The 27531-nt window shown below is 35.9% G+C and overlaps 1 protein-coding gene across 2 annotated transcripts in view; it reads right to left on the bottom strand.

Annotated features, from left to right (window-relative positions):
- Dmxl1 (Dmx like 1) overlaps nt 1-27531 on the bottom strand; it is a 132013-nt gene that overhangs the window by 55640 nt on the left and 48842 nt on the right. For both annotated transcript variants that reach the window (XM_051163099.1, XM_051163100.1), the window contains exons 18-26: nt 22766-24448; nt 21477-21584; nt 11965-12134; nt 11284-11381; nt 9989-10154; nt 9121-9382; nt 6208-7286; nt 5325-5516; nt 1589-1665 (exon numbers count right to left, since the gene is read on the bottom strand). In XM_051163099.1, coding sequence (XP_051019056.1) covers nt 1589-1665; nt 5325-5516; nt 6208-7286; nt 9121-9382; nt 9989-10154; nt 11284-11381; nt 11965-12134; nt 21477-21584; nt 22766-24448 — 3835 coding nt within the window. The remainder of the gene's footprint in view (nt 1-1588; nt 1666-5324; nt 5517-6207; nt 7287-9120; nt 9383-9988; nt 10155-11283; nt 11382-11964; nt 12135-21476; nt 21585-22765; nt 24449-27531) is intronic.

Raw genomic sequence — 27531 nt, 5'->3', positions numbered from 1 at the left:
TTAAAGTCATGCACCACCACACCTGGCTTCATTATCCAGTTTTGATCACTACACATTTTATGCACTATGGCATTAAACATACCATACACTGTACTACATAAATATATATAATCACTATGCATTAATTTACAAAACAATTTTGCAGTCTTAAAAATAAAAAAATAATTTCTTGTATTTTATTTTGTTATGCTTTAGAAGCCTGTGCTCTTCTAATGAAAGACAAAAAAGGAGTTGATCTGAGTGAGAGGGGATGCGAGGCAGAACTGAAAGGAGAGGAAGATAGCTAATCGGAACATAAGATAACTAATCGGGACATATTGTATGACAAAGAATCTATTTTCAACAAAAAGGAAAAAAAAGACACAACATAAGAATTTCTAAAATATAAACATCTAGAAAGAAAATGCTGCAGAGGAATTCACCAATATCTAGAAAATGAAACTGGGATTTATCCTGATACGAAACCAACAGATAAAAGAATGCATGAAGTTTGAAAAAAAATAAATGAACATACAAGTTCTAGTATCTGTCTCAAATAGTAGAAAATAGAAGTCAGATAGTATTTAAACAAATGTTAGAGAATTTCAAAGAACTAAAATTAGACTATACACCAGAATGCCAATTTTTTGGCTTTTAACAAGTATAACTCATTAATAAACTAGTTATAGTTCAACAACTGAAACTAGACTATGAAGAGAAAATTCCTAAACAGAAAATCTGTGAAAATTTTCTCAACTCCATGGCTTTTTGCTATATACCAAATTAAAGAACTTATCACTCAAGTATGATATTGTATTATTTACGATGTTTTTAATGACAATGATTTTTATTAACTTATTTAGATTACATTTCAATTGTTGTCCCCTCACTTGTATCCTCCCATTCCTCCCTCCCTCCCTCTTTCACCCTATTCCTCTCTCCTAGGTCTGTGACAGAAGGTTATCTCCTCTCCCACGATATGGTCACAGACTATCAAGTCTCATCCTGTTAGCCTGGCTATCCTTTCTCTGAGTGCCACCAGGTCTCCCCACCAAGGGGAGATGGTCAAATATGGAGCACCAGAGTTCACGTCTGACAGTGACAATGATCTTAAGAGTATGTTACTCATTTTAAAATTCTCAGAATCTAGCCAGGCACAATGGCGCACACCTTTAATCCCAGCACTTTGGAGGCAGAGGCAGGCATATCTCTGTGAGTTTGAGGACAGCGTGGTCTACAAAGTGAGTCCAGGACAGCCAAGGCTACCCAGAGAAACCTTGTCTTGTGAAAAAAAAAAAAAAAGAAACCCAAATAAATAAATAAAATGTAAATAAAATTCTCAGAATCTATCACAGTATCTAGAATGATGACAGTGATCAATTATAGGCACCTAAGTAAATTACATTAGCAGGGTTGGCTTCAGATTCCTTTATCATAAAGGTACGGCGTGAATTTTCAAAAACAAAAAAAAAAGTATTTAACATCTCAGTCATATGCTTTATGCATTTACTAAAAGCAGTGTTATGTGCAGTTTTGAATTAATAATGTACAAATAGGAAACCTTACTGTTTACGGTAAGTGATCTTCAATTTCACAAGAAGGTATTTACCTGTAGTTATGACTACCACAAAGGCACTGATAAATACAAGCAGAGAGTGAGGCTGCTAAAGTGTGCATTACATATACCTGGAAAAAAGCACACACACACACAATTACTTTACATAAAAAATGTATAATTTGCCTCTGTGATATGCCTCTTTTCCCCTCCCCCACTTACGAACACAGTTTCTATGTACAGAAGTGATTCTATAGAAATGTTAAAGAAAATATAGTTCTTTGGCAGAAGTTACAAAACACACATCCAACTCTCTCTTTTCAGAGCACAAAGGAGAAGTGTGTGCTCAGAACAATATAAACCATGTATTAAAAGTATACCCTTCAAAACTGAGCCTGCTTTTCCTTAAATAAAACATGAGTAAGCAAAATATGAATATACAATATTAATAAATGACAAATCACTTACCTACAGGTCACCAAAGAAAATGCTGACATGTATTATAGTCATCAGAGAGAGAAACTTTAGAAAATAGAAAAGAATGGCAGTAAAGTCAAATATTTGTTTTAAGGAAGACAGGATTTTACCCTGAGATGACAGGAGCTGTAATAATAGAAACAAGACTGAAGAAGACTAAGGCAGAAAAAAGAAGATTAGCATATAAAAGATTATCTGATTATGAAGCATTAGTCTTCAATGGAGATAAAAATGGATATTGATAGATAAAAGTCTAATTGCTTCTTTGGTACCTGCGGTTAAAAATATCATAAACTGAAGATGGCAGATAACAATAACTTGTAGCTTCACTCCAATAGAGAGTTAGCATCTATTTTTCCATTCACTGGCCTTGTGACTTCTCTGACCAATGAACAAAAGAGAAGTAATGTGTGAGCTTTGAGCTTACACCTCGAAAGACCTGGCAAAATGTACTCTTGTTGCTCTTAAGCCTCTGTAACTTTTGTGTAAAAAAGAGAAACAAAATGTTACTAGGCTATGAAGTATACAAACACTTGGATAAACATTACTCTGAGTGAGTCTCTGCGGATATTTCCAGAATACAAAATTATCTGAAATCAGTAGTCTGATTAAAACAGTTTGACCTCTCATTTGTCAATCAACGGTTAGAGTGTAACACTTGTTTTTTTGTCATTACTCTCTCTTCCCCATCTTCAAAATCCACCTGAAACATAAGCTCTTCTTGGATGTCAAGACATTTACTTTTAGAATAACTTACTTCCTAAGCTTTGAACCTGGACTGGAACTGAAAGTCAGTTCTTCTATTCATCAGCTTACTGTGTAGTAATCATTGAGCAGCTAGGCCTTCCCAGTCACTGTGGTGGTTTAAATGAGAAGGATTAGGAGCTACGGCCTTGTTGGAGGTTTATCATTGGGGTGGGCTTTTACGTTTCATACCTGCCTGCCACCATACTTCTTATCATAAAGATCATGGGCTAATCTTTTGAAAGGTTAAGCAAGCATCCAATATAATGGCTTTTTTTTTTTTTTTTATATAAGATGCTTTGGTCAGATTATCTCTTCACAGCCACAGAACAGTAACTAAGACAGTCACACATGCCAATTATTTATAAACAAATTTCTTCCCCTCTGCCTCCTTTCCTACTCCATGGTACTCTTCATACATCCTATTAGTCCTGCTTCTCTGCAGAGACCCGTGTAACACACTTGGCTGGCCTGCTGGAGAATGAGATATGTCTCATCTCAAATCTGTCAACTACATAAAAATAAACAAGGCTGTCCTAAATCACATAGAATCTAGTTACCCACCAGGAGATCAAGAATAAATAAATGACTTCAGAGACTAGCCAACTTGGCACAAACAAACAAACAAACAAACAGAAGTGATTTCTAAGAGCTGTCCTCTAGTCTCCACATGTGAATTGTAGCATTCACATGTGCACGCCACACACATATACACAAATATATTTTAAACAATAGATATCTAGTGTACTAAGGCAATAGAATTAAACACAGAATGCAGTTTGTTGAAAACGAGCATACTTTTCAGGAAATTAATTTTCAAAGTATATATAGTACATACTTTAGGGATTTGTGCTATGGAAGTGGAAAAAAACAAATTAGTAAGAATTAAGTATATATAAGAGAGTAAAACTGAGGAAGGAGAATCTACTACCAAGAGAGCAGAAAATCAAACTGGTAGAAAGCAAGAATCTTTATAGGCTATGATGGAAAATATTTCCAAGGGATATACCAAAACTGTCAATCAAATTGAGTCACTAAAGGGCTCTCAAGAGAGGAAAGATGAAATACGGTATCAACAGGAGATAAAAGTACAGTGAGATGATAGGAAGATGGGTCCCCCCCCCCCCCTTTTTTTTTCCCCAGACAGGGTTTCTCTGTGTAGCCTTGGCTGTCTTGGACTTGCTTTGTAGATCAGGCCGGCCTCGAACTCACAGCAATCCACCTGCCTCTGCCTCCCGAGTGCTGGGATTAAAGGCGTGCACCACCACGCCTGGCAGGAAGATGGTTTGTTAATTAAATTATCTATACTACAATTAGGATATTGTGAAGAAGTTCCAAACTTCTTAGAAACAAACTTATTCCTGAGTCTCTCTCACAGATGATTCAATAAATTTGGAATGAACTTAGGAATTCAAACTTTTAGCAGATTATTCTGCCATCCTTGAGATAGGACAGGAAACAAGATACTTCACATTATTTTTAAAACTTGTAGTTTAAGATTAACAAGAGAATACTTTACTTAACTGTTAGCACTTTTACATCAAAATATTACACTTCTATCCTTTAAAAAATATAGTGTCCAATACACGGAAAGCAATTCTATCCTTTATAAACTTAAGAATGGCCAGCAAGATGGCTCGATGGGTCTTGCAGCTGCTTGGATCTCCAGAAGGGTCTTGCAGCTGTGACCAAACCTGATGGCACGACTTGGATCTCCGGAATTCACATAGTAGAAGGAGAAAACTGACTCCTGAAGATGTCTTCCAACCCCAGTGGCATGTGTGCACCGATATATATACACACATTTTTTAATTAAATAAAAAAGCTTAAGGAATCACTGGTATGTATACATGTATGCCTATTGCTTTCATTTATTTTTATATGTATGTGATTTTTAATTGCATTTATTTATGTTTATTTATGTGTTGTATCTTAATGTGAATACAGAAGCCAGTAGACAACTTACAGTAATTTGTTCTCATCTCTTCTTCTACCAAGTGGATGCAAAGCATCCAATGCAGGTTTTCAGGTTTGGTAGTAACTGCCTTTAACCAGCCTTTAACACCTGCTGCCCAGGTGTTTATATAAACTAAATTGATATGCTGAACTGAAAAAAAAAAATTCAAACCTATAAGATATAACTAACACAATAAGTCTGGCCTATAGCTAAAATTCCTAAAATTATTAATTGTTAGTACAATAAATACTATGTCAAGTCTGGTGTTTCAACTTGTTTAGTAAGAAAGGCTTAACATTTATATTTTCATTTTATCACTCTGTGTAGGTAAATTGAAAGCTTAAAACCAAACTGAAAATATTCATAAGAGTCAAAATATAACAGATTCAAAAAAGCAAGTACTTGAGGGTGAAAGTAGGCCTCCTTGGGGAAAGGAGCCATAAAGGAGAAGGAATCACTACATAAAGAGAGGCGGGATCTAACAGAGGGTGCACTGAAAAAATGAAATCGAACACTTTATATGTATGTGAAAATGTTAAAATAAAACCCACAATTTTATTTAAATAATATATGTTGATAACAAAAACAAAGCTTGAAATAAGGCATACTTACTTTATTGCTTTGGCTATCAGGGTGAGGTGGTGAATCAAAATTTATTATGGCATGTAGAATATCATGTGTTAAATTACTAAGGTGCAATAACGGATTGGCAACTACTGTTTTGGCACTCGCTGTACAAGCAAAGAGAAGAGGCACTGAAGTTTGTTCTGACAAAGGGTTAGAAAATATTGGTTCTGCTGTTTCCTTAAAAATAAAGAGAAAAAGATTAAATTGTTTAATTTATAATCTGCTCCTTAAGTAATTCAGAGGATCTTTTAAAAAACTCCAAAAATAAAAATTAAAAGTACTCAAGAGTATATGTTCCTTCAATTGTTATGATCTGAGGTGCATGTTTCTACAACTGAATCTAGAATGATAATACCCTTAACTCTCAATAATGTGTAGCTCAGAAGGGATTCATAAGATTGTGTTCATACACATTAAACAAGTCATAACACCTTACAAGAGCTGTTCTGCAACTGTGATGTACATAGCTCTACCAACTCCTAATGTGACTACGCACAGATTCCTTCTTTAAAGTAACTGCAAAAATGAAAATCAACTTTTAATATTTAAAACCCAAAACACAACACCAAAAGCTACTTCAGACATAGATTATCTTTTTCTTTAATTAAATAAAGCTTTAAAAACTTTGATTTAATTATATTACTTGCTCTCCTTTCCTTTCCTCCACATAGTCTATGTTTGAATAACTAAAGTTACATTCCTGCCAGAATGAGTGCACATGCCTTTAATGCCAGCACTTGGGAGGTAGAGGCAGAGGCAAGAGGGTATCTGTGAGGTCAAGGTTAATCTAGTCTACATAGGGAGTTACAGACTGGCTAGAATTACATGATGAGACCTTGACTCAAAACAAAGCAAAAATGTTACATACCTGCTGAGATTCTTGTAAAAGTAAAATTAATTCCATTCTCACCGATGCAAGACCCCCACCATGAGAGCCATGAAGTACGCAGTAACTAAGAAACATTCTTAAGAGTGACTGATATTTCAAGAGCCACTGTCTTTTTTCCTGGAAACTTTCTCTCAGCTGTTTTACTTTTGTTTGGTGATGCAAACCATTAGCATCCTCACTTAATCCAGATTCATCTGCACTTTGGCAATATGTGGACTGCAGTTGTTCTGCATCTGAGCAAAAGTCACAGGTCCTCTGAAGAGCTACTACCTCTTTTTCAAGCCAGTGGTAAAGTTGGTATCGTAATTTCCCACCATCTATTTCATAGCCAGTAGATAAAGTACGAAGTTCCCCTGTGAGAATCTTTAAACATGCTCTAAATTTTAGCTGAACAGCAATTATATCTTCTGATGGATTTAAAATATCACTTTCACTCAGTATGCTCAAAGAATCTGTGAAACTACTTAATTCATCTAATATTTTATCTGTTTTTCTCTGCAAAGGCTTTATTTCTTTCATTGAAATAGGGAGGTCTTCATTTTCTTCATCATTATCACTATCCCATTTCAACTCCAAAGAGTCATCCTGAAACACCATACTTGGTTGGCTCCAATCAAAAGAAAAGGTAGAGTTTGACTGCCTCTCTGAGGAACCCTCTGAAGAAGATTCAAAGCCATTTATCAGTGACTGTGACCAGTCAATAGCAGACGACTTATCTTCTCTTGTGTCCAATTTTAGTGGAGAAGAATCTTTACTAGTAAAAAAACTAGATGTTCCACAAAAGAGTTTTGTTTTCTTGATGACTTTAGGCATCTTTGACAATACTTCCAAAGCCAACATTGGGCAGCCAGCTTTTAGGTGAGCACTAGCAGTAGTAAAAAATAATCTTCTTTCAGTTAGATTAATTGTTCCTGCCAGTCCACTTTTTCCTGTTAAAGCCATGTGAGTTGGAAATGTATCAGATGATCCAAAATGACGTCTTAGCAAAAGAGGATGTGTTCTTAAGTAATTGTAGAAATTAAAAACTATGGGATTACAGGCTGACATCATGACTTGATCTGAAAGTAAATTCATTTTATGAATCAAGAAAAGCTCAAAACATGAACTGAAAATTTGTAATTATGAATCCCTTCTGTTGGAGGAAACTTGACCGGTTTCTGGAAAAATTATAATAGACTACAATAACCCATATCACTGAACAGACAAGAACATATTTTACAAATATGTTTTAATACCACAGGCAATCAAAGACCATACTGCTTTCCAACTGAAAGAAAGTCTTCAGATGGAATTCTTAGCTGTTTTCTTACTTCCGTGGCTAAACCTCTTGAATCAGCTTGTCTAGTCTTCATCTTTTCTGACCACAAATGCTATGTTTCTGTCCACAGCTCCAGAGTTAAACTCATAAGAGCTCCATGATTTTAAACTCCACATTCTACATTTCTACTTACATACAGACATGTTTGGCCTTGGGGCTTTTTATCTGGTGTGCTCTTGGTGCACACCACCCTTTATCTACCTACCTCTTTTGGTTGACAACTTGCTTATTTCAACCCGTGTTTTGCCGAAAGATCATCTAACTAGAGAAGACTTCCTGATCTAATCAACACTCTATGAAATCATTCATTATTAGACAAGCTAAAAACCCAGGAGCTACCCTTAATTTCTATTTTTTAAAAAAGATTTATTATTTATACAGTATTCTGCCTGCACGTGGGCCTGCCTGCCACAAGAAGGCATCAGATCTCATTACAGATGGTTGTGAGGCACCATGTGGCTGCTACGAATTGGACTCGGGACCTTTGAAAGAGCAGACAGTGCTCTTAAGCTCTGAGCCATCTCTCCGGCCCATATCCTTATTTTCCAATTCCCTCATATTCCATATCAAATTTAGTTCTGTGTAGTCAAACTAATATTATCCTATATCCAAATGCATCGCCTGTCCATGGTATCATAGTGGTACTATCATCTAAGCCACTACTGTCACTTTTCTTTCAGAAGAACTCTGATTTAAATGTTTTAGAAGTATGTGATGTTGCATTAATATCACACACATAAGTATATGTTAACACATTTTTAAACAAGACATCTAAGTTTAATAAAGTGATGTATTCTCTTGATTATGAAAAAGGCAGAATGAAAATCTTTACCTCAGATGGCTAAAAAGAATTGAAAATTTGAGTCTTATGGCTATTTTCTGAGTTTAGAAACATACTTCTTAATTAAATACACAAGCTACGTAAGTAGTGACACATATTCCAATATGAACGAGAAGCCACTCTACTTACTGTTCCAAATAGTAAGCTATACCAATACCAAATATAGTTCAATACTGTCTATAAAAAGATACTGGAAAAGTTAACCCCATCATTTTTTATATTAATTGAGAGAATGGATTTCACGTTATAGTTGGCTATAGAATTGTTTCGCAAAAGAAAAAAAAAAATGATCCAGGAGTAGAATTCTAAAGGGTATATTTAAAATAATCTCTACACTACTGACCCCATGAACTTCCAACAGTCAAGCATTTGGTTAGTTTAAGGTTTTCTAATCACATCCCTTACGCTGAATATGTTCTTCTTGAAAGAATTATAAAATTGATTAACAAGTATAACAACTCAACCTGATATTTAAAATTGACTTTTTATAGTACCATTTCTCCAAAGTATTTAAAATCAGCTGTTAGTAATACTGTTGTTCAAAACATTTCTTAAAAACAGAAAATCTAAAAGTTCTTTGTTTTAAATAGTTTATATTTCTGAAATAACAAAACCCCATTTAGTCACAAAGACCAAAAATTAAGTATTTTGTATTATATTTGACCAGACAGTGGACTACATACTAAGAAAACAGTAACAACATTTTTATTAAAATCCTGGAAGCACAGCTTACCTTCATCCTCTATAGATGGTTGCCTTATTAATGTTTCCAGAGCAGCACTGTAATCTTCTAAAATCCAATGAGCCATACTTCGAAGAAAGGGGTCATGATGTGCATTTATGTTTGATGAACTGAGCTCGTTGGCTGGAGAACCAATTCCCAAAACTTTTTTGCGTAAAATAGATTTGTATGTTGCAGATTTATCAAATTCAGACTCAAAAAGTCTTGCAATTACAAGAGCCAACTGAATGTCATTCAGTTTCTCAAGACATACCTTAAAAAAATATTGTTTTTAAATAAACAATGTCAGCTTTTAAGAGAAACTCAACTTATTTACTATACAATGTATAAGGATTTATTAATCTTTAAATGTACCAAGCAATAAATGCAGTAATGGCACACATATGCCTATTTTAGTAAATTAGCACTGATATCTTCTACAAATCTATTTGTTATTACCAAGTATGTATTCACAAAATAATTTGACCTGAGGATATGGATAATTCTATCCAGTGTCAAGTAAACCAATCTTATTTTATTCTTTTTAAATCTCAACTCTTTTCAACTCACCTGATCAGACTAAGTTTTCAAATTATAAAGCTATTTTTCCTCAAGTCCATCACATAAAAGAGCCAGATATACTTCAAATGTGCAGTTATAGGAATTACTCATTTTACAAAACCTGCTTTATCCCAGTTCTGTAAAAATATCACTCCAGCTAAGTGGTAAAAATGAAAAGGCTACTGTGAAATATTATCAGTTACTTTAGATACACAGCTTTATATTATTTCTACTATAGTTAAAATTTAAAAATTGAAATTTAGATGAATTCCTTAAGGAAACAATAACAGTAATTAAAAAAATAAGTTATATTAATTACCTCAATTGCATCTCTGAGGCAACCACCTAGAAGAAAAAATGCTGCAGAATGTTCAAACCTTTGCTTGCCTAATAAAGAAAAGGCATTTTTCAAAGCTGCTTTACGCCACCGCTCTTCCTCAAAATTGTGCCCAAAAAACTGTGTCATTTTGGTGTCTTTTTGAGATCTATAAAGGAACAAACATTAAATTTAAAGTACAACTTTTAAATCAGCATTTACAGTTAGGACTTCAAACTTAGGACTTTCAAGGATAGCAAAATTGAAGGTAGTCTGCACTACACAGCAAGATCCAGTTACAATAAAAGTTCTAACAGTAAAAACAAAACAAAACATTTGCCAGCTCATAAATTACTAAACATTTGCATGTTTCCCAGAATAACACCAGGTATTTATTTACTTTTATATGTAAACCTCACAAGTTTTTAAAAAGTTCTCTTTCAAACTACAAGGTGAACTTCAAAAGCAGCATTCAAATACTTATATGGAGATTCTTTGTTTTGTTTTGTTTTTTGGTTCTCTGTGTAGCCTTGGTTGTCTTGGACTTGCTTTCTAGACCAGGCTGGCCTCAAACTCACAGCAATACTCCTGCCTCTGCCTCCCTAAATGCTGGGATTAAAGGTGTGCACCACCACATGTGGCTATATAAAGATAAATTTACATAGTAACATTTATGTCAGCTTAAAATTAAAAATTTCATCAATAACTTTGTTCTACTTATGTAGAAATGACTTTGGCAATCAAAACAAGTATCAATGGAATCTGCTCTGATAGAAAATATCTTGAAAAACCTAGATTTTTAGAAAATTTATATCTTAAATATCAAAAGTTTCCCGAGTGGTTGCCACTCTGAAACAGAACATAAAAAAAAAAAAAGCAATGGTAATCATGCAGACCAGATGCTGCTGACAGGGGAGAAGGAAAGAGAGAACAGCACCCAAAAGAGTAGCAGTTTCAGGAGCTTCCTGATCCATGTCCTTCAATACCAGAAGACAGGTGCTTACCCTAGAATCTACTATTTTTTAATCAATGCTGATGCAAATTTACCTTGACAAATTTGTTTTCTACTCCACCTCCTTCCTCCTTGACTGTTGGTAGAAGAAGTAAATAAGGAGAGTGGGGAATGTGTTTTTAGACTGATAAAGGCTAAAAACAAGCTGAAGTGATCTGGTTTCTTCCACTGTGGAACACATGTAATCTTTTTCCCTATCAAGAACACACTCAATAAGGTCATACGTTACTTTATGCATTCACTTTAAATGAAAAGTGATTTAGCTTTGAAACAGTCTTTTACTTACCTATATAATCCCCAAATCACAGCTTTTTTTTTCATTGCAAGGTAAAAAATTGCAGCATCTAAAGGATCATTATTTCTATGAAAGGCTGCTTTAGCTACCTATAATTGGAAAATAATAGTCAATCTATTACAGAAGTAGCTTATGAGTGTACAAGTAACTTCTCTTACATACAAAAATAGTACATGCTATTACTATGTTAAAATTTAAGTAACCATATAATTACATGTGTATATACATAACCAGTAACAGAAGCACTTACAGTAGTATACACAGAAGAGGTGACAGAACGATAACAGCTTTCATTAGAAGCCCTCCTAAACTACTGTATTTTTCTCAACAAACACTTCAGAAATATGCTAGTAAATAAATGTGCTAATTTGAGGTTGAGGGTAACTAGGCCTAGCAGCAGAGGCTCACAACAGCTCAAGAGTTTTAGATAGAAGATTTGCACATTCAAGGCCAGTATGAGCAATGTACTGAGACCACTAAATATATAAAATGTCAGAAGAAGGATGGGCTGTGGCCCTCTGCTTCCTGGTATAATGCTTGCTTAGCATTCATAAGGCACTAGGTCCAAGACCTAACACACACAAATTATGATGCTGTATCAATGAGACAGGATGTCATTAAACAAATATTCAAAATATACTGGTTTATATTTATACCCAAATAAACACTTACTTTTTCTATGCATCTGCGCAAGATGCGAGCATTGCGAACCCACCACCCCACACCCATTGCTCTCAGTTCAGACCAAGTCGGATCCTGTTTCTGCATGGCCGGCAACATATTCAGCAGTTCTTCTTCTGCTACCGAGTGAAAGGCCCAAGCAAAGTGACCAGTAGAGAGGCCTAAAGAAATGTCAAAAATAACACTTATAAGCAACGCAAATAGTATATAATTATCAGAAATGTGTGACATTTGTGCAAAAACATATAAATTGCTTAAGGTTTTTAATTATTTATATAAGTTAGCTACAAATAATCTGCTAGTATGTCAATGAATTATGTATATCAACAAACCACTTACTTAAAATACAGAGTAAAATGACAAATTCTTAAACATTGCAGACTCCTTTTATTATAACATATGTAGGAGAGTAAAATCTTGGAAACAGCATAAGAAGTGAAAGTGTGAAGAACAGAGTTTTAGGGAATGATCTGCATTAAGCATGCATCCTTCATTTATGATTTAAGAAAACATGTATAGGTTTCTTCTTTCAGTGGTTACTTAAAACTGTGATAGTGAAAAGTCTGACTAATAGTTACATATAATTATTATGCTCCTAGAAACATGAATTATTTTCTTTGGGGGGAGGGGGGAGAGGGCAGACAGGGTTTCTCTGTGCAGCCTTGGGTGTCCTGTACTCACTCTGCAGATCAGGCCGGCCTCGAACTCACAAAGATCCATCTGCTTCTGCCTCCCTGAGTGCTGAGATTACAGGCCACTGTGCCCAGCTACTTTTTATGCTTGATTCTCAAACAATGATACCACTCCAATGCATACAATTAAAATCTAATTCTTCAAAAACATACAAAACATTTATGGGAAACGTTTTGCTCTCTGGCTATTACTCACAGTCTTCCTGAGAACATAAGAAACACTTGAAGCACTGTTACATATTGGCATGCTTCCTTCTTCAGTACTGCTCCTCCTTCCCTTTGAACACTGTTTTAAGATGTTCTGATTTCATAGAATTAAATAACTCTATGGAATCATATAAAAAGCATAACTCAGTAGACTAAGCATAGCACTTCAAAGACTCCAAAATTAGAACACAAACATTATATTCCAGTTCTATTACCAAATAAAATATATAACCTTGGGAAAATTATTTCATTTTTCAATGGCTCAAATTTTCATTAAGAAAATGTGGATACAGGGCTGGAGAGATGGCTCAGTGGTTAAGGGCACTGGTTGCTCTTTCAGAGGACTCAGGGTTAAGTCTCAGCACCCACATGGCAGCTCACAACTATCTAAAAGGACAAATCCAGGAGATCGCACACCCTAACACATACATGCAGGCAAAACATCCATGCACATAAAAATAAAAAATTTTAAATCATAAAAAAAAAACTCAGCGGTCGGACACACACCTTTGATTCCAGCAGTAGGGAGGCAGAAGCAGTCTCTCTCTGAGTTCAAGGTCAGCCTGGTCTACAGAGTTCTAGGACAACAGAGGTACACAGAGAAACCCTATCTAAAAAACAAAACAAAGTAAAACAAGAACAAAAAGAAAATGTGAGACCACTATGATATCGCAGTTCTTTGTTTTTGTTTTTCCAGACAGGGTTTCTCGGCATAGCCTTGGCTGTCCTGGACTCGCTTTGTAGTATGTAAAAAAGAGAATAGAAGCTGAGCATTAATACATGTAATGATTATTAGATTACTGACACAAATGCTACATCAGTATTAAAATATCCTATCAATATGATGAGCAGCATAATAATTGTTATGGGTCAGGTTATATTCTATATTACTTAGATTAATTCATTCAATTCTTAAAACTATGATATCAAGCTGAGTGCAGTGGCTTATGCCTGTAATCCCAGCACTCAGGAGGCAGAAGCAGGCAGATCTCTGAGCTACAAAGGGAGTCTCGGACAGCCAAAGCTACACAGAGAAACCCTGTCTCAAAAAATAAAACACAACAAAACAAAAATTTGTGTGTGTATGTGTGTGTGTGTGTGTGTGTTTATGAACAAGGGGAAAAACAGAAATGGGTAATAAATAGTGTATTTATTAACCAACTATGGCTGTAGTCATTTTGAGTAGCCAAAGGTACAAATATAGTAAGTTCAAAACAGTTTGTTACAGTGAACAAAAAACCAGGGCCGTGCTGGGATGTAGTTCAGTGATACAGTGCTTCCTTTATGTGCAAGAAGCCATCGGTTAGATACCTAGTGGTGGAGGAGAAAAAAACAGCTTGTTCAAAATAACAACAACAAAGAATAGCAAAGAAAGAATAAGCCCCAAATATATGTTGTCTCCAAGAAACTCAATATAAATGTAAAAATACTATAGACTAGAAGTAACTACAAAGAGGAACATAGAACATTCTAACACTAATGAAAAGAAATTAGGAGTTGAACATCATAGTGTGTCTTAGGGTTACTAGTGCTGTGATGAAACACCAAAAAACAAGTTGGGGAAAAAAGGGTTTATTTAGCTTACACTTCCATCAATGAAGGAAGCCAGAACAGGAACTCCAAACAGGGCAGGAACCTGGAGGCAGGAGCTGATGCAGAGGCCATGGAAGGGATGTCACTTAATGGCTTGCTTCACATGGCTTTCTCAGGCTGCTTTCTTATAGAACCCAGGACCACCAGGCCAAGGGTTGCACCATCTACATGGGATAGGCCCTCTCCCACCAATCACTAATTAAGAAAATGTATTAGGACAGTGATTCTAAACCTTTTAAATTGTGACCCCTTTGGGTGGGGGTGGGTCACATATCAGCTATCCTGCATAATTTACATTATGATTCCTAACAGTACCAAAATTACAGTTATGAAGTAGCAATAAAACAATTTTATGTTGGAGGTCACCACAACATGAGGAACTGTATTAAAGGGCCACAGCATTAGGAAGGTTGAAAACTACTGCTCTAGAGACTGGCCTACCGCCCTATCTTATGTAAGCGTTTTCTCAATCAAGGTTTCCTCCTCTCTGACGACAATAGTTTGTGTCAAGCTGACATAAATCTAGTCAGCAAAGTGGAGTATACATATAGTCCGAACACTTGAGAGAGTAAGAAAGTAAGATCAAATATGGGCTTAACTAGGAAGGAAAAGGAGGAGAAAAAAGTGAAAGAAATGAAGAGGAGGGAATGAAGTGGAGGACAAGAAAGGGGAAAGGGGGCAATGAAAGGGAATGGAAAAAAAAAAAAGAGAAGAGAATTAAGGGGGAAAATCAGAGGAAGAAATAAAAAGAAGCCAAGACTACTTGTTTCCAATGGAAACAAGGAATAGAAAACAGGAAAAGTAGGTCATTAGGAGGAAAAAGCAATACAAAACAGTAAACATACAAACTCTCCAAGATAACATACAATCTCTGCTAGCTATTCAACTTCACAGAAAGCATTAAAAACAAAGGGCCCAAAACTGTAAAACTTGAAAATATGAAGATATGAAGAAAAAGCTCCATGACTTCAACAAAGATATGATTCCGTAGAGACAAAAAAAAAAAAAGAACAACGAGACATAAAACTAAAATGCCGCTGATAGCAAAGGATGAAAAGGAACCAAGAATAGAAGCAACTTACAGACAACTTGCTATCTGTACATCTAATAAGAAATTCTTATGAAGGGCTTGGTGGTACACAACTTTAATCCCAGCACACTGGAGTCAAAGGCAAGTGGATCCCTTTGAGTTCAAAGTCATCCTGGTCTACATAATCCCAGTCGAGGTAGGGATATGGTGAGACTCTGTCTCAAAAACAAAAGCAAAACAAAAAACTAACAAAAACCACACATACAACCCCCCAAAAAACAAACAACAAAAACCAAACCCTAAAGTATAGAAGGAACTCAACAGCACCAAGAAATAGAAACTTGATTATTAAAAAGCAGTAAATGAACATATGGACAGAGAAGCAGTTAGGGTAACTGCAGATCCTCACCCCTCCCTGCTTTCTTTGAAAACTAATCCCGCACTCTCACCCCAGACCTGTAGCAGACATTCTGCTCTCGCCTCCTCTCACTCTCTGCCCTCATCTCCTGTGGAACACACATCTTTCTCTATAACCTTTCTTCCTCACACACACCACTTTACCCCAGTCCCTAAGTCCAGGCATTCCCTGGAAATACACAGGCCACTCCTGCCAAGGACTGGCAGCCTAACTTTAGATCTTCACCTCTCCCTCCTCAACTCCAAATCCAACTCATACTCTCACCTCTATCTCTGTAGCACACTACCAGCTGTGTCCCCCCGCCTCCTCTCAGCTCACATCTCCAGGAGATCACACAGATCTTCTGAAATCTTCCCCCTCATCCTTTTATGCTAGTCCCCTTACTGCAGCAGGCATTTCCCAGAAATCCTCCAAACAATCATGCCAGAGATGCTAGTAGGCCAGGTAGGCAAGCCTCAGATTTCCACTCTCCCTTCTCTCCTCAAATCTAACCCACCATACTATGTCCAGCTCCGACAGACCACCTACTATGGCTTCTTCTTATTCTCTGGCCCGATTCTGAATGAACTAAGCAAATTCTGGTGGAATACCAATGCTTTCCTCCCTCCCGTGGATTTCCTTAGCCTCCTCCTAACCCACTTCCATTTCTAAGTGCCAGCTCCCAATATCTAGAAACATATTTTATCTAGAACTTCCAGTATCAACACCTACTAGAATCCCAGAAGAATTCCCTACCAGGTAACACAGAGCCACAATACACTCCCAAGAAGCAGAGAGGGCAGCAGAAACCTAGAAACAAAACATGTATCCACCAAAGACAAGAGGAAATATCAACACCTAGAATTTCAATTATCCCAAACCCAGATGCATAGAATCCAGCACAAAACCAGTAATGGTCAAGAAAATATATCTCCACAATAGCACAGCAATCCTACCATGGTTGGCAATGAGAACTACAACACAGCTGAAGGACAAAATAAAAACCTTAAACTAGCCTTTACGAATATGATAAAGGTCCTTATGGAGAAAGATAATAAAACTATTTCTTAAAATCTATGAAAACACACATACATGCACACTGGGAGTAAACGAAGTGAACCCTTCAAGACCTGGAAGTGGAAACTGGATCATTATCTCAGAGGTAAACATCACCAACAAAATACAAGAGGTGAAGCAGAAAATGTCAGGCACTGAAGATGCAAAAAAAAAAAAAAAAAGAGGCTACCTCACTCAAAGAAAATGTTAAGTCTTAAAAAATAAATAAATTAATAAATCCAGGAAATATGTTATGAAACTAATAGGACGTGTGTAAAGAGAAGAAATCCAAGACACAGAAAATAGTTTTTAACAAAATCATAGAAAACTTCCCCAACCTAGAGAAGAAGATATCTCTATCAAGGAACAAATCACATAGAGAACACCAACTATATTAAAGAGAAATTCCTTGGGAGTATAATAATCAAAACACTAAACATACAAAACAAATAATATTAAAAGCTACAAGGGAAAAAGATCAAAGGCTGACCTATTAGAATTAAACTTGACTCCTCAATGGAGACTCTAAAAGCCAGAAGGGACTGGACAGACTCTAAGAGACCACAGATGCCAGTGAAGAGTACTATATCCAGAAAAGTTTCAATCACAATATATGGAGAAAATAAGACATTCCATGATAAATCCAATATTTAAGCATTCTTAATCTAGAAATCCATCCTTATAGAAGGTACTAGAAGGAAAACTCCAATCTAAAGAAGTTAACCAAACACAAGAAAATACAAAAATAGTGTATCCCCAGCCAGCAAATCAAAAGGGCGGGAGAGGAGGAACCACACACAAATACACACAAAACAACAACAAAATAATAGGAATCAACAAACATTGGACATTGATATCTCTCAATATCAGTGGTATCAATCCCTCAGTAAAAACACACATAGTAACAGAATGGATACGTAGTAATAGCCACCCTTCTACTGCATTCAAGAAAAACATCTTAACATCAAGGATAAACATCAATTCAGGGTGGAAGGATAGAAAAAGATATTCCAAGCAAATAGACATAAGCAAGCTGGTATAGCCATGTACAAAATAGACTAATCAGAAGAGATAGGAAATGACAATACAATACTCACCAAAGGAAAAAAATATCTACCAGACCACTGCAACTTGTAATATCTATGAACCAAACCATAAGATACCTAAAAGTATAAAAGAAGCACTAGTAACAGTTTAAATCACATACTGACTTTCACATACTGATAGAGGGAGGCTTTAATACCTCACTCCTGCCAACAACTGCGTCATCCAGATGAAGCCAAACAGAAATGCTGGAGCTAACTGATGTTATACACTGAATGGTTTATTTATGGAACATTTCACCCAAACACAAAACAATAAACTTTCTTCTAGCATCTCATGGAACTGTCTCCAAAATTCACTACATGCTCAGACACTAACAAAGTCTCAACTGATACAAGAAAACTGAAATAACACCCTGCATCCTATCTGACCACCATGGGTGAAAGATAGTTACTAAAAACAGAAACAAAAGAAAGCTTACAAACTCAAAAAATGAACTTGGTGAAAAATGCGTCAAGACAGAACTTAAGAAAGAAATCAAAGACTTTCTAGAATTGAGTGAAAATGAATACACAACATACCCAAATTTACAGGACACAATGAAGGTGGTTCTGAGAGGCAAGTTCACAGCACTAAGTTCCTACCTAAAAAAATAAAAATAAAAATAAAGAGATCTCATACTAATAACTTAGCAACACATCAGAAAGCTCTACAAGAAAAAGAAGAAATTACTCAAAAAGAGTAGATGGCAAGAAATAATGTCATCTAAATTAAATTACCAAATAATGGGGGAGACAGAGCCCCAACTCAGTATCTCTTGTCATGAAATTAAGCGTCCAGTTGGGTTGTTAGCCAAAGGAGCACCCCAAACCCATGCTATTGCCAAGACTACAGGTTCCTCTCAACAAACTGTTGGCCAGACCCCATAGAATCATTGGACATGGAGAGGCTGAGCTAGTTTTTACTTAAAGTCTTTGCCCTTATGTATTAGCATCTTTGGTACAGGAAGGTACTCTGCATGCTACCAAAGAAGAAATGAAAACACCAGCTACAAACCCTCTGATCTACAAGAATGTCCTGCCTCCAAGATATGCTAGTGTAGTAACTAACCAATATCTGACTTGACTTAACGCCCTATTCCATGAAATGGAACTCATCTGACATTAATTGAGTGGTCAAGAACCTGAGACTAGATAGCATGGGAACCTAGAGTGAAACCAAATACTAATGTTCTACTAAAAGAAGGCAGCAATAAAATGGCTTCTAATGGCATTCCATTATAGATCTGTGCCTTGCTCAGTTATCATCAGAGAGCTTCCTCTAGCAGCAACTAGTAAGAAGCACAAATACCCACAGCTACACATTATGCAGAATTTGGGACCTTAGAACAACACAGCTCTAAAACAGTTGTCTTAATCAACCCCTCAGGGCTCAGGAAACCCTGTTGAAGAGGAGGAAGAAAAAGTGAACAAGCCAGAGGGAGTAGAGGATAAAAAAACAAGAGGACTAACACACAAATGAACTCACAGAAACTGCAGCAGCATATACAAAGACTACATAAATATGCACCAGATGGGCAAAGGGGAAGTGTACACATGCCCCAATCCCTAACACAGAATACAGCTCCAATTGATAATTACTTGCAAACGAAAATTTATTTTCCTCCCAAGAAATCTCAACGGGGAAACAAACTATTCCTAACAGTAGGCTGTATACCTAGCAGTAGATGTTCAACAGGAAATGAGTTCAATTACATCTCTGGAGGTTCTGTGTCCCATAATGTCATGTTAGAGCTTTTTAGATTTTTATTTTCTCACTTATTTTATTTTTACCCACAGACCCTTTGGTTACTACATGGCTTCTAGTTTGATGTTTCTGAGTTTATGAATAAGTGAGTCTCTGCGTCTATATCTGCTTCTTGTCCTTTTTCTTAGATGTTTTTCTTCTATTTGTTTTGTCCTATTTCAATGTGTTAATTTTTACCTTGTATCTTATCTTATCTTATATTATATTATCCCTTAGAATCCTGTTGAGAAACAAAAAGGAAGTAGATCCAGATGGGAGGGGACTGGGAAGGAACTAGGAGTAGTAGGAGGGGAAAACTATAATCAGGATATAGTATGTGAGAAAAAAAAAACCTATTTTCAATTAAGAGGAAAACAACAGTAAATGAAAAAAGTCAGTAAATGATCCAAAGATACTAATCATAAGAAATATGAATTAGCAGTAAATATGCAGAAAATGAGCTAATACTTCAAAACCTCCAGTAAAGTTTAAATTAAAATTACAATAAAAAAATCACTATTATCTGGAAGAACCATTACTATATAAAGATAAAATTATTCTCTCCAAACATTTGGAGAAAAAGGAAGCACTATATAATACTGGTGAGAATAAAAACTGTCACAGGTATTATGGAAAACTATATAGTATTGCTTCATAAAACTTAAAAAAAATACCTGCCATATAGTTCAGCATTCCTACTTCTTGATACAGACTAAAAGGACTTGAAATTAGTATGTTGAAAAAAACAAATGGATCCAATGGTCACTGCAATATTATTCAGAATAGCTCTGTTAAAAACACAACTAAAATGTCTATTAATGAGTAAATAAAGAAAATGTATATATTCCCAATGGAATGGAATCCTAGTATCTTAAAAACAAATTCTATTACTTGCAACAACATGAATGAACCTGGAGAACATTATGTTAAAGCAAAGGCAGAGAAAGAAAAATACTTTATATTCTACTTATACATAGATTCTCTAACAATGAACTTATACAAGCAAATGATAGATGTTTACCAAAACCTGGGGGTGGAGCAGTGGGGAGATACTGATCAAAGAGGAATGTTTATGAGATCTAATGAATAGCAAATTTACTATCGTGTACAACATAATCACATATTTTATATTCATTAATAGTAAATTTCAAATGTTTTTACTACGAAAAATAAGTATTAACTGGACACAGTGGTACACACCTGTAATCCCAGCAATCGGGAGGCAGAAGCAGGCAGATCACTAAGAGTTCAAGGTTAGCCTGGCCTACAAAGTGAGTCCAGGACAGCCAAGGCTACACCAAAAAACTGTCTTGAAAAAACAAAAACAAACAAACACAAAGAAACAACAACACAGTAACAAAAGCACTTAAAAATAAGTATTTGAGTGACCATGCTGACCTGCTAGAAAGTGAGAGACACATCACTGAGTAAATGCTTACCTGCACAGCCCAAGCTGCACTGCTGGAACCCTGCACTAACTCTTCAAATTCCGGAGTACTGATAAGTGAGATTTGTTACTTGTAATCAATATGTACCAGAATATAGTATCTGTAACAATTCTCCTGTTAGTTATGAAGGGAATACATTCTAATTTTACCAGCTTTGGGGATGGATAAACCTTATCATTTACTTCCCTCCTTTTGTCCTACCAAGCCTCTTTCTTTTTCCTGGTATTTCCTTTTAATAGAGTATGAGTTACCTTGGTGAAGAAGTTGAGCTCGGTAGGCTGGAAGGGAAGTTGTAAGAAAAGTATGAAGCCGAACAGCTAAAAGAAACTTTAATCCACACTCATCTAGAGTTTCTCCACCTATAACAGGAGGAAAGTGTTTATTTTCATTTGTGCTTTCAAAGAAAATCCCAAAGCATTTGTAAACAAAACCATTTTATAAGCATAAAATACTAAAGAATTTTACAACCTGCCATGTCACAATACCACATACAGGAATAAAACATTCTTAAATTGGAAAAAGCTTATTACTCTAAAATAGTTTCTATTTTTTTCCTAAATAATTATTTATACTAGAGGGAAAACAGTATGACTAAATAATGGAAAAATAAAGATAAGAATGAGGTGATTTAAAGTCTATTAACATTCTTTATACTGTGACCTCCTATGATCTGAATCCTTTATTTGTAAGGAAACATTAGTTTCCTGCGTTGTTATAGTAATGTTTACTATATCCATTCAAATCATCAAACTATGTTATAGTAATGTTTACTATAAGCATTCAAATCATGTCTGCACCCAGTATCAGCTATAACACTGAAGGAAATTTCATATTAACAGTATGGTAATTAAGTCCTGATTTTTACATGATTAAAAACATATTAAAATATCCACAACATACTACATAAAACTAGTATCTACTAGCAATCCCCTCAAAAGTATAAATTTTTTTTTTTATTTAAAACCTTTGTGTCAAGTTTAATCCTTATTTTCTTGTGAAGCTTCGTTCAATAGTGAATTGTATTAACCAATATATTTGGTTTAAACTAATGACCTTGCTAATTTCAAACTTTGATATATGATGGAAATTTAAAAAATTGCTGAGTGATGAAAAGATCTAATTTTGCTGTGTTTATATTTGTTCTTCTAAGTAGGAGTATACAACAATGTCAATTTTTGAAAACCTGAATCATACTGTAATTTATTTTACAGTGGATTATTCCCACTAAAGGGGGGGAAAAAAGAAATACTTTTAGCTATTTAAAAATGTGTACTTTTGCTAAATTCATAGGGATTCAGTTGGATCTTCAGAGCAGACAGTAACTCATTAATCATGACTGGTATGAATGTGTACTTCCTCATAGTACTATAATTTACAAACTAAACAATATTTATCACAGTTAAAATTGCTGTGAAAGATAGTTTTGCACTATTTTTTAAGACTCTCATAATATTTTTATTAAAAATTATGTAAGATCATTTTCTACAAAAATAAGTATACATTTATTTTTTTCTCCCTCTTGTACAGAATTTGCTTTTACCTTGACTTCTGTCTCTGCTTTCTCCAATATCAGTGCTTGTACTTGCAATTGTATCTGCGAGGGCCATCAAGGACATCTGTTCCATGCGGGTGAGGCCTGGTAAACTAGAATGAAGTAAATGGCCAGAAAGAACTTGAGCATGCTCAGGACCAAAGTAAGTTGGACTGTACTGTGAAAGGTCAATAACTCTGGGCTGTGTATTTTCTTCATCTGTCTCTAACGTGTGGTTATCAGACATCAGAACTGAAGTCTGAAAAAGCTCATCATAAGTTTCTTTTGGTAACTGTTTTGATTTACTTAAAGAATTTTCATTACTGGACTTCTCCAAAGCTGAGTAATAGCTATCATCATCCGCTGCAAGCAAGGCATATAGAGGAAGTGGAGGGACAGAGTCTATTTCTGTGTAATCTGTATTTTCAGACTTGTTGAATGCCTGGGGGTCTCTAGTGGTGCTTCCACTAGCGCTGATGGTGAGAGACCGAAAGCGGCGCTCATGACTGGATTCAGTTTCATTCAGAGCCACAACTTCCCCAGCAATGCATTTAACAAGATGTGACAAGATGGCCTTGGCTCTCCGGACTTTGCCAAGATCCATGAGTTCTAAAAGCTGCAAGGGATGGTACTGAGGTAAAGTTGGAGAAAGTACATGAGCTGCTTCAAAAAGACCAGAATCTTCCATATCCACTGAAGGGTCAAATGTAGTTTTCTTTCCACAGATTTTCTGTGCAAGACTGGTCATAGAACGAGTCAGAGTTTTCTTTGGAGGATGTAGCCCAGAACTTGATGAGTTACTTTGTTTTATTAAACTTGGTATAGACGGTGTGCTTCCATTGTATGAATCTGTTGTAACAGGTTCCGGCTTATAAGATGGTTGCCACTGGGAATACACATGCATTTCACAATCCATTCCCACCACAAGGATGCCATCCCTTACCCATGATAAAGAAACAGGAAAAGGTGGGGCACCTTCTACAGAAGAAACCAAGTCCACACTTCGTAATAGTACAAATTTAGAAAAAGGTACAATTTTAGTACTCTCCCAGAGAGGAAAGGCCTGGTTCTCCTTACCAGTCTGTTCTTGTACCTTGCCAGCCAGGGGTCCATACATAAAAAGTTTTGAGCCAATTCCTACAGTTAAGATATGAGAACCATCTTCTCTGGACATCCAATCTAAATGAACCAGGTGTTTTGTGTTTGATATAATACTTTCTTTACTGACTAAATATGTCTCTTGTTTATTATAGGCCACTAAATTGCTATCAATACTAATGCCAGAATCCAATACTGTACTTAACTCATCTAAATGAATTGTCTGTTCAAGGATCCAACATGAACCTCCTGTAGACTCACATTCAAAAATACTTACATGCATCACAAATTCCTGAGATTTATTATTAGGTGTGGGCTGCTTATAAGCTACTGCTAAACGATTTGTATGTGCACAGCTCACTTCTACAGGCCTACCAGGTACAGTTATACTACTATTGCTCTGAAGTCCATCTTCAATGAGTAATGGCCATTCTTCCCAAATATACACAAGATCTAGTTTTCCATTCTTTGATGTAGCTGATTCTCCGTCTGTTACTCTGCATCGCCAAAATCTTACTTTTTCATCTGAGCATGAAGTTGCCAATAAATAAGGGGCACTACATGCAGGATATATAGAAGATGAACTCAGGTGTCCTAGAAAGAAAATGAGCCATTAAAAATTTTGGTAATTACTTATATTTTCTATGTATTAAAAGTTTGAGCTGTTTTGCTGAAAACTACTGTTAAGAATATGAGAGTCAGTTTAAGGCTAATGATCAGGCTTTTACTGACACCAATAAGCTATAGACTACAGGGTTGGCAAGAAGAGTTGGTGAGTAAAACTATGTACTAAGCCTGACAACCTGAGATTAATTCTCAGAACCCACCTGACAGAAGAACAGATTTCCTCAAGTTGTCCCAACTTCCATGTATGTGTTCTTCGTGTGCACACACATGCACACGCACATGCACACGCACACGCACACACACACACACACACACACACACACACACACTTAAATATAAAAATATATAGTAGTAAAGCTACCAAAACCTAAAGTTAGAGAAGAGAATTCTGAAAGTTTACTTCAATTCTTGCATTTTATAGGATAAAGACACTAACCATTCACAGTAAGTATGTCATAACTAAATTAACAACTGGACTATAAATAATAATATAAACAACCTAGTTACTATTCTGATACCCCATCCATCATTGGTACTTTTATAATTATGTATCTCAATTTTAAAATATCAACATATTTTTAAAAAATCTATTAAGATTGTCTAGGCTCATTTTTCTTCATATTTTTCAGTACAAGTATGACTGTCCATACTTATCTAAATATTAAATGGTCACTTTACAGTTTTATTTTTTTTCTTTATATTAATATTATTAGTTGACAATTTCATGCTTGTACTGTAATATATTCTGATTCTCTCCTCGCCCATCACTATCACCCACTGCCCCTCACCAGTGTCTCTCCTAGGCTCATGACATTCAATTTTATCTTGTGACCCACCTAGCTTAAACAAGGCCATCTGTGTCATTAGTGGATTTGAACTACCCATTGAAAGCTGTTGAATGCAATGATATCCCCTCTTTCTGAGTCCATCAGTAGCAAATACTTCAGCATTGAGAGGCTGGGATCACCGAGTCCCTCCTCCATTTGTGCTTGACTGATGACAGTCTCCTTTATATGTGGACTGTGCAGGTGCCTACAGGTGCCATGAATTTGTCTTGCCCAAAAATGTGACATTTCATAGCCTTTCTTCCTATCAGCTGTTTTATTTTCTTATTACTTCTTCTTCTGCATTTCCCCCTGAGCTTTAGAGGAGACAATAAATATCTTACTTAGGTTTGAGCAATCATCCACCATTTACTATCAGTACTTTGGGTAGCCATGGGTCTACATTGACCACTAATCATTAGAAATAGGGACTTCTCTTAATAGTATAGAAAACCACATCAAAACCCCATGGGCTTACCCAGCTCTAAACCGTGCATGTCAGAATATTGACCTATCAGAGAAGATGTGCCCATTAGCGCAACAGGGACATTACTATGGAAGGTAACTAAATGTTTACTAATTGGATTTGAAGCCTGCTTCAAAGGAGCAAATTTCATGCCTGATACAATAATCTTAGTCAAAAGACCGTGGGTAATATCTTCTATTATTTTATCAAATGGTCTTGCTAACATAAAGCCATCTAACTCTTTGTTTTTATACCTATGACCTTGGCTGCTCTGAACTTTGGTCAGAGATGCCTCTTTTTGCAGTAGATAGGAGTCAATAGAAAGACGCACAATTGGTTCAACTGCTGATAATAGCAGACTGAATGCTCAGCCCTAAATGAGATACTTAGATCAACACTCCTTTTCCTAGCTCTTGGAACATCATCGAAGAAAAGGCAGAAAGAACCTAAGAGTCAGTTGGAGGAAAAGGAGTTTTGTGAAATGCTTTCTTCTGGAATATGACATGGCTATCTTACTCATGAACTCTAGCAGCTGTAGCTACTTGCACAAAATCAAACCAGCCAAAATTTCTGGCATAGGTGGGTAGATGATATACAGATACCACTCCTTACTGAGGTGCTACAGGCAACTGGTTAAGTTTCTGAAGGACAGAGAATCATTTTTTGAGTATGAAAATGAAAGAACAAATGACTGAAACCATGTTTATACTAGTAGTCTTAAAACAGCGGTTTTCAAACTATGAGTCACAACCCTTTTGGGCATCAATGACCCTTTCACAAGGGTCGCCTAAAGCCATCAAAAAAATACGAGCATTTATATTATGATTCATTAACAGAGGCAAAATTACAATCATGAAGTAGCAATGAAAATAATTTTATAGTTCCAAGTCACCAAAACATGCAGAACTGTATTAAAGGGTTGCAGCATTAGGAAGGCTTAGAATATCTTCAAACCTTAGTACACTGATTATAGCTGTAAGCACAAGAATCACTGGAGTACTTGTTAACCAGACTTGCTGGCCTCTAACCTAAAGTTTGTGATGAGGAGTCACACTTTCATAAGAGCCTGATATTTAAAAAAGAAGAGTTTGAAAGTAGAGTTCGGAGTGATGACAGTCCCTAACTTGCAGGGCTGAATAAGAAGAATGAGTTGGGGAATTCAAGACCACTTTGGCATATGCCTGTTTTTAAGAAGTCCAAAACTAAACAGGCTCAGTATTTTGTCTTATATTATTGCTATCTGTATGTGAAATACCCAAAAGGCTTATTAGAGAAGTCCCTGGGTACTAAGCCACTGTGTACGACTCAGTATCTTCATTTCTAATAAATTCACTGTGTGCTGTTGCTCCTGGTCTGGAGATTGCATTCACAAAACTACTACCTGGATATAAAGGTGTCAGTAACAATACCAGAACCTCATATTGTCTGTCTTAGTGCATGGCTCCAGAAAACTACTATGAATACTAAAACAGCTGGGAAATAAGGTAAAATTGTTATCACCTATATTCTATGAACTTTGACTTTGTCTAATGTGATAGTTATTTTTGTCAACTTGGAGGGATTTAGAATCAGCATGGAAACAAAGGTCTAAGCAAATCTTTGAGCGAGTTTTCAGGCTGAGTTAATGTAAGTGGGAGAACATGTTCTAAACATAGCAAAGCAATTCCATGACCTGACTGGACTGAATAAAAGAGTGTGGTGGTTTGAAAGAAATGGTTCACAGAGACTCAAATGTTTAACTGCTTGGATCCCAGTTGGTA

This window comes from Acomys russatus, chromosome 20 (genome assembly GCF_903995435.1).
Source record: "Acomys russatus chromosome 20, mAcoRus1.1, whole genome shotgun sequence".
Taxonomy (NCBI): domain Eukaryota; kingdom Metazoa; phylum Chordata; class Mammalia; order Rodentia; family Muridae; genus Acomys; species Acomys russatus.
Note: the sequence above shows the minus strand (reverse complement) of the source record. Positions and strands in the feature narration are given on the sequence as shown.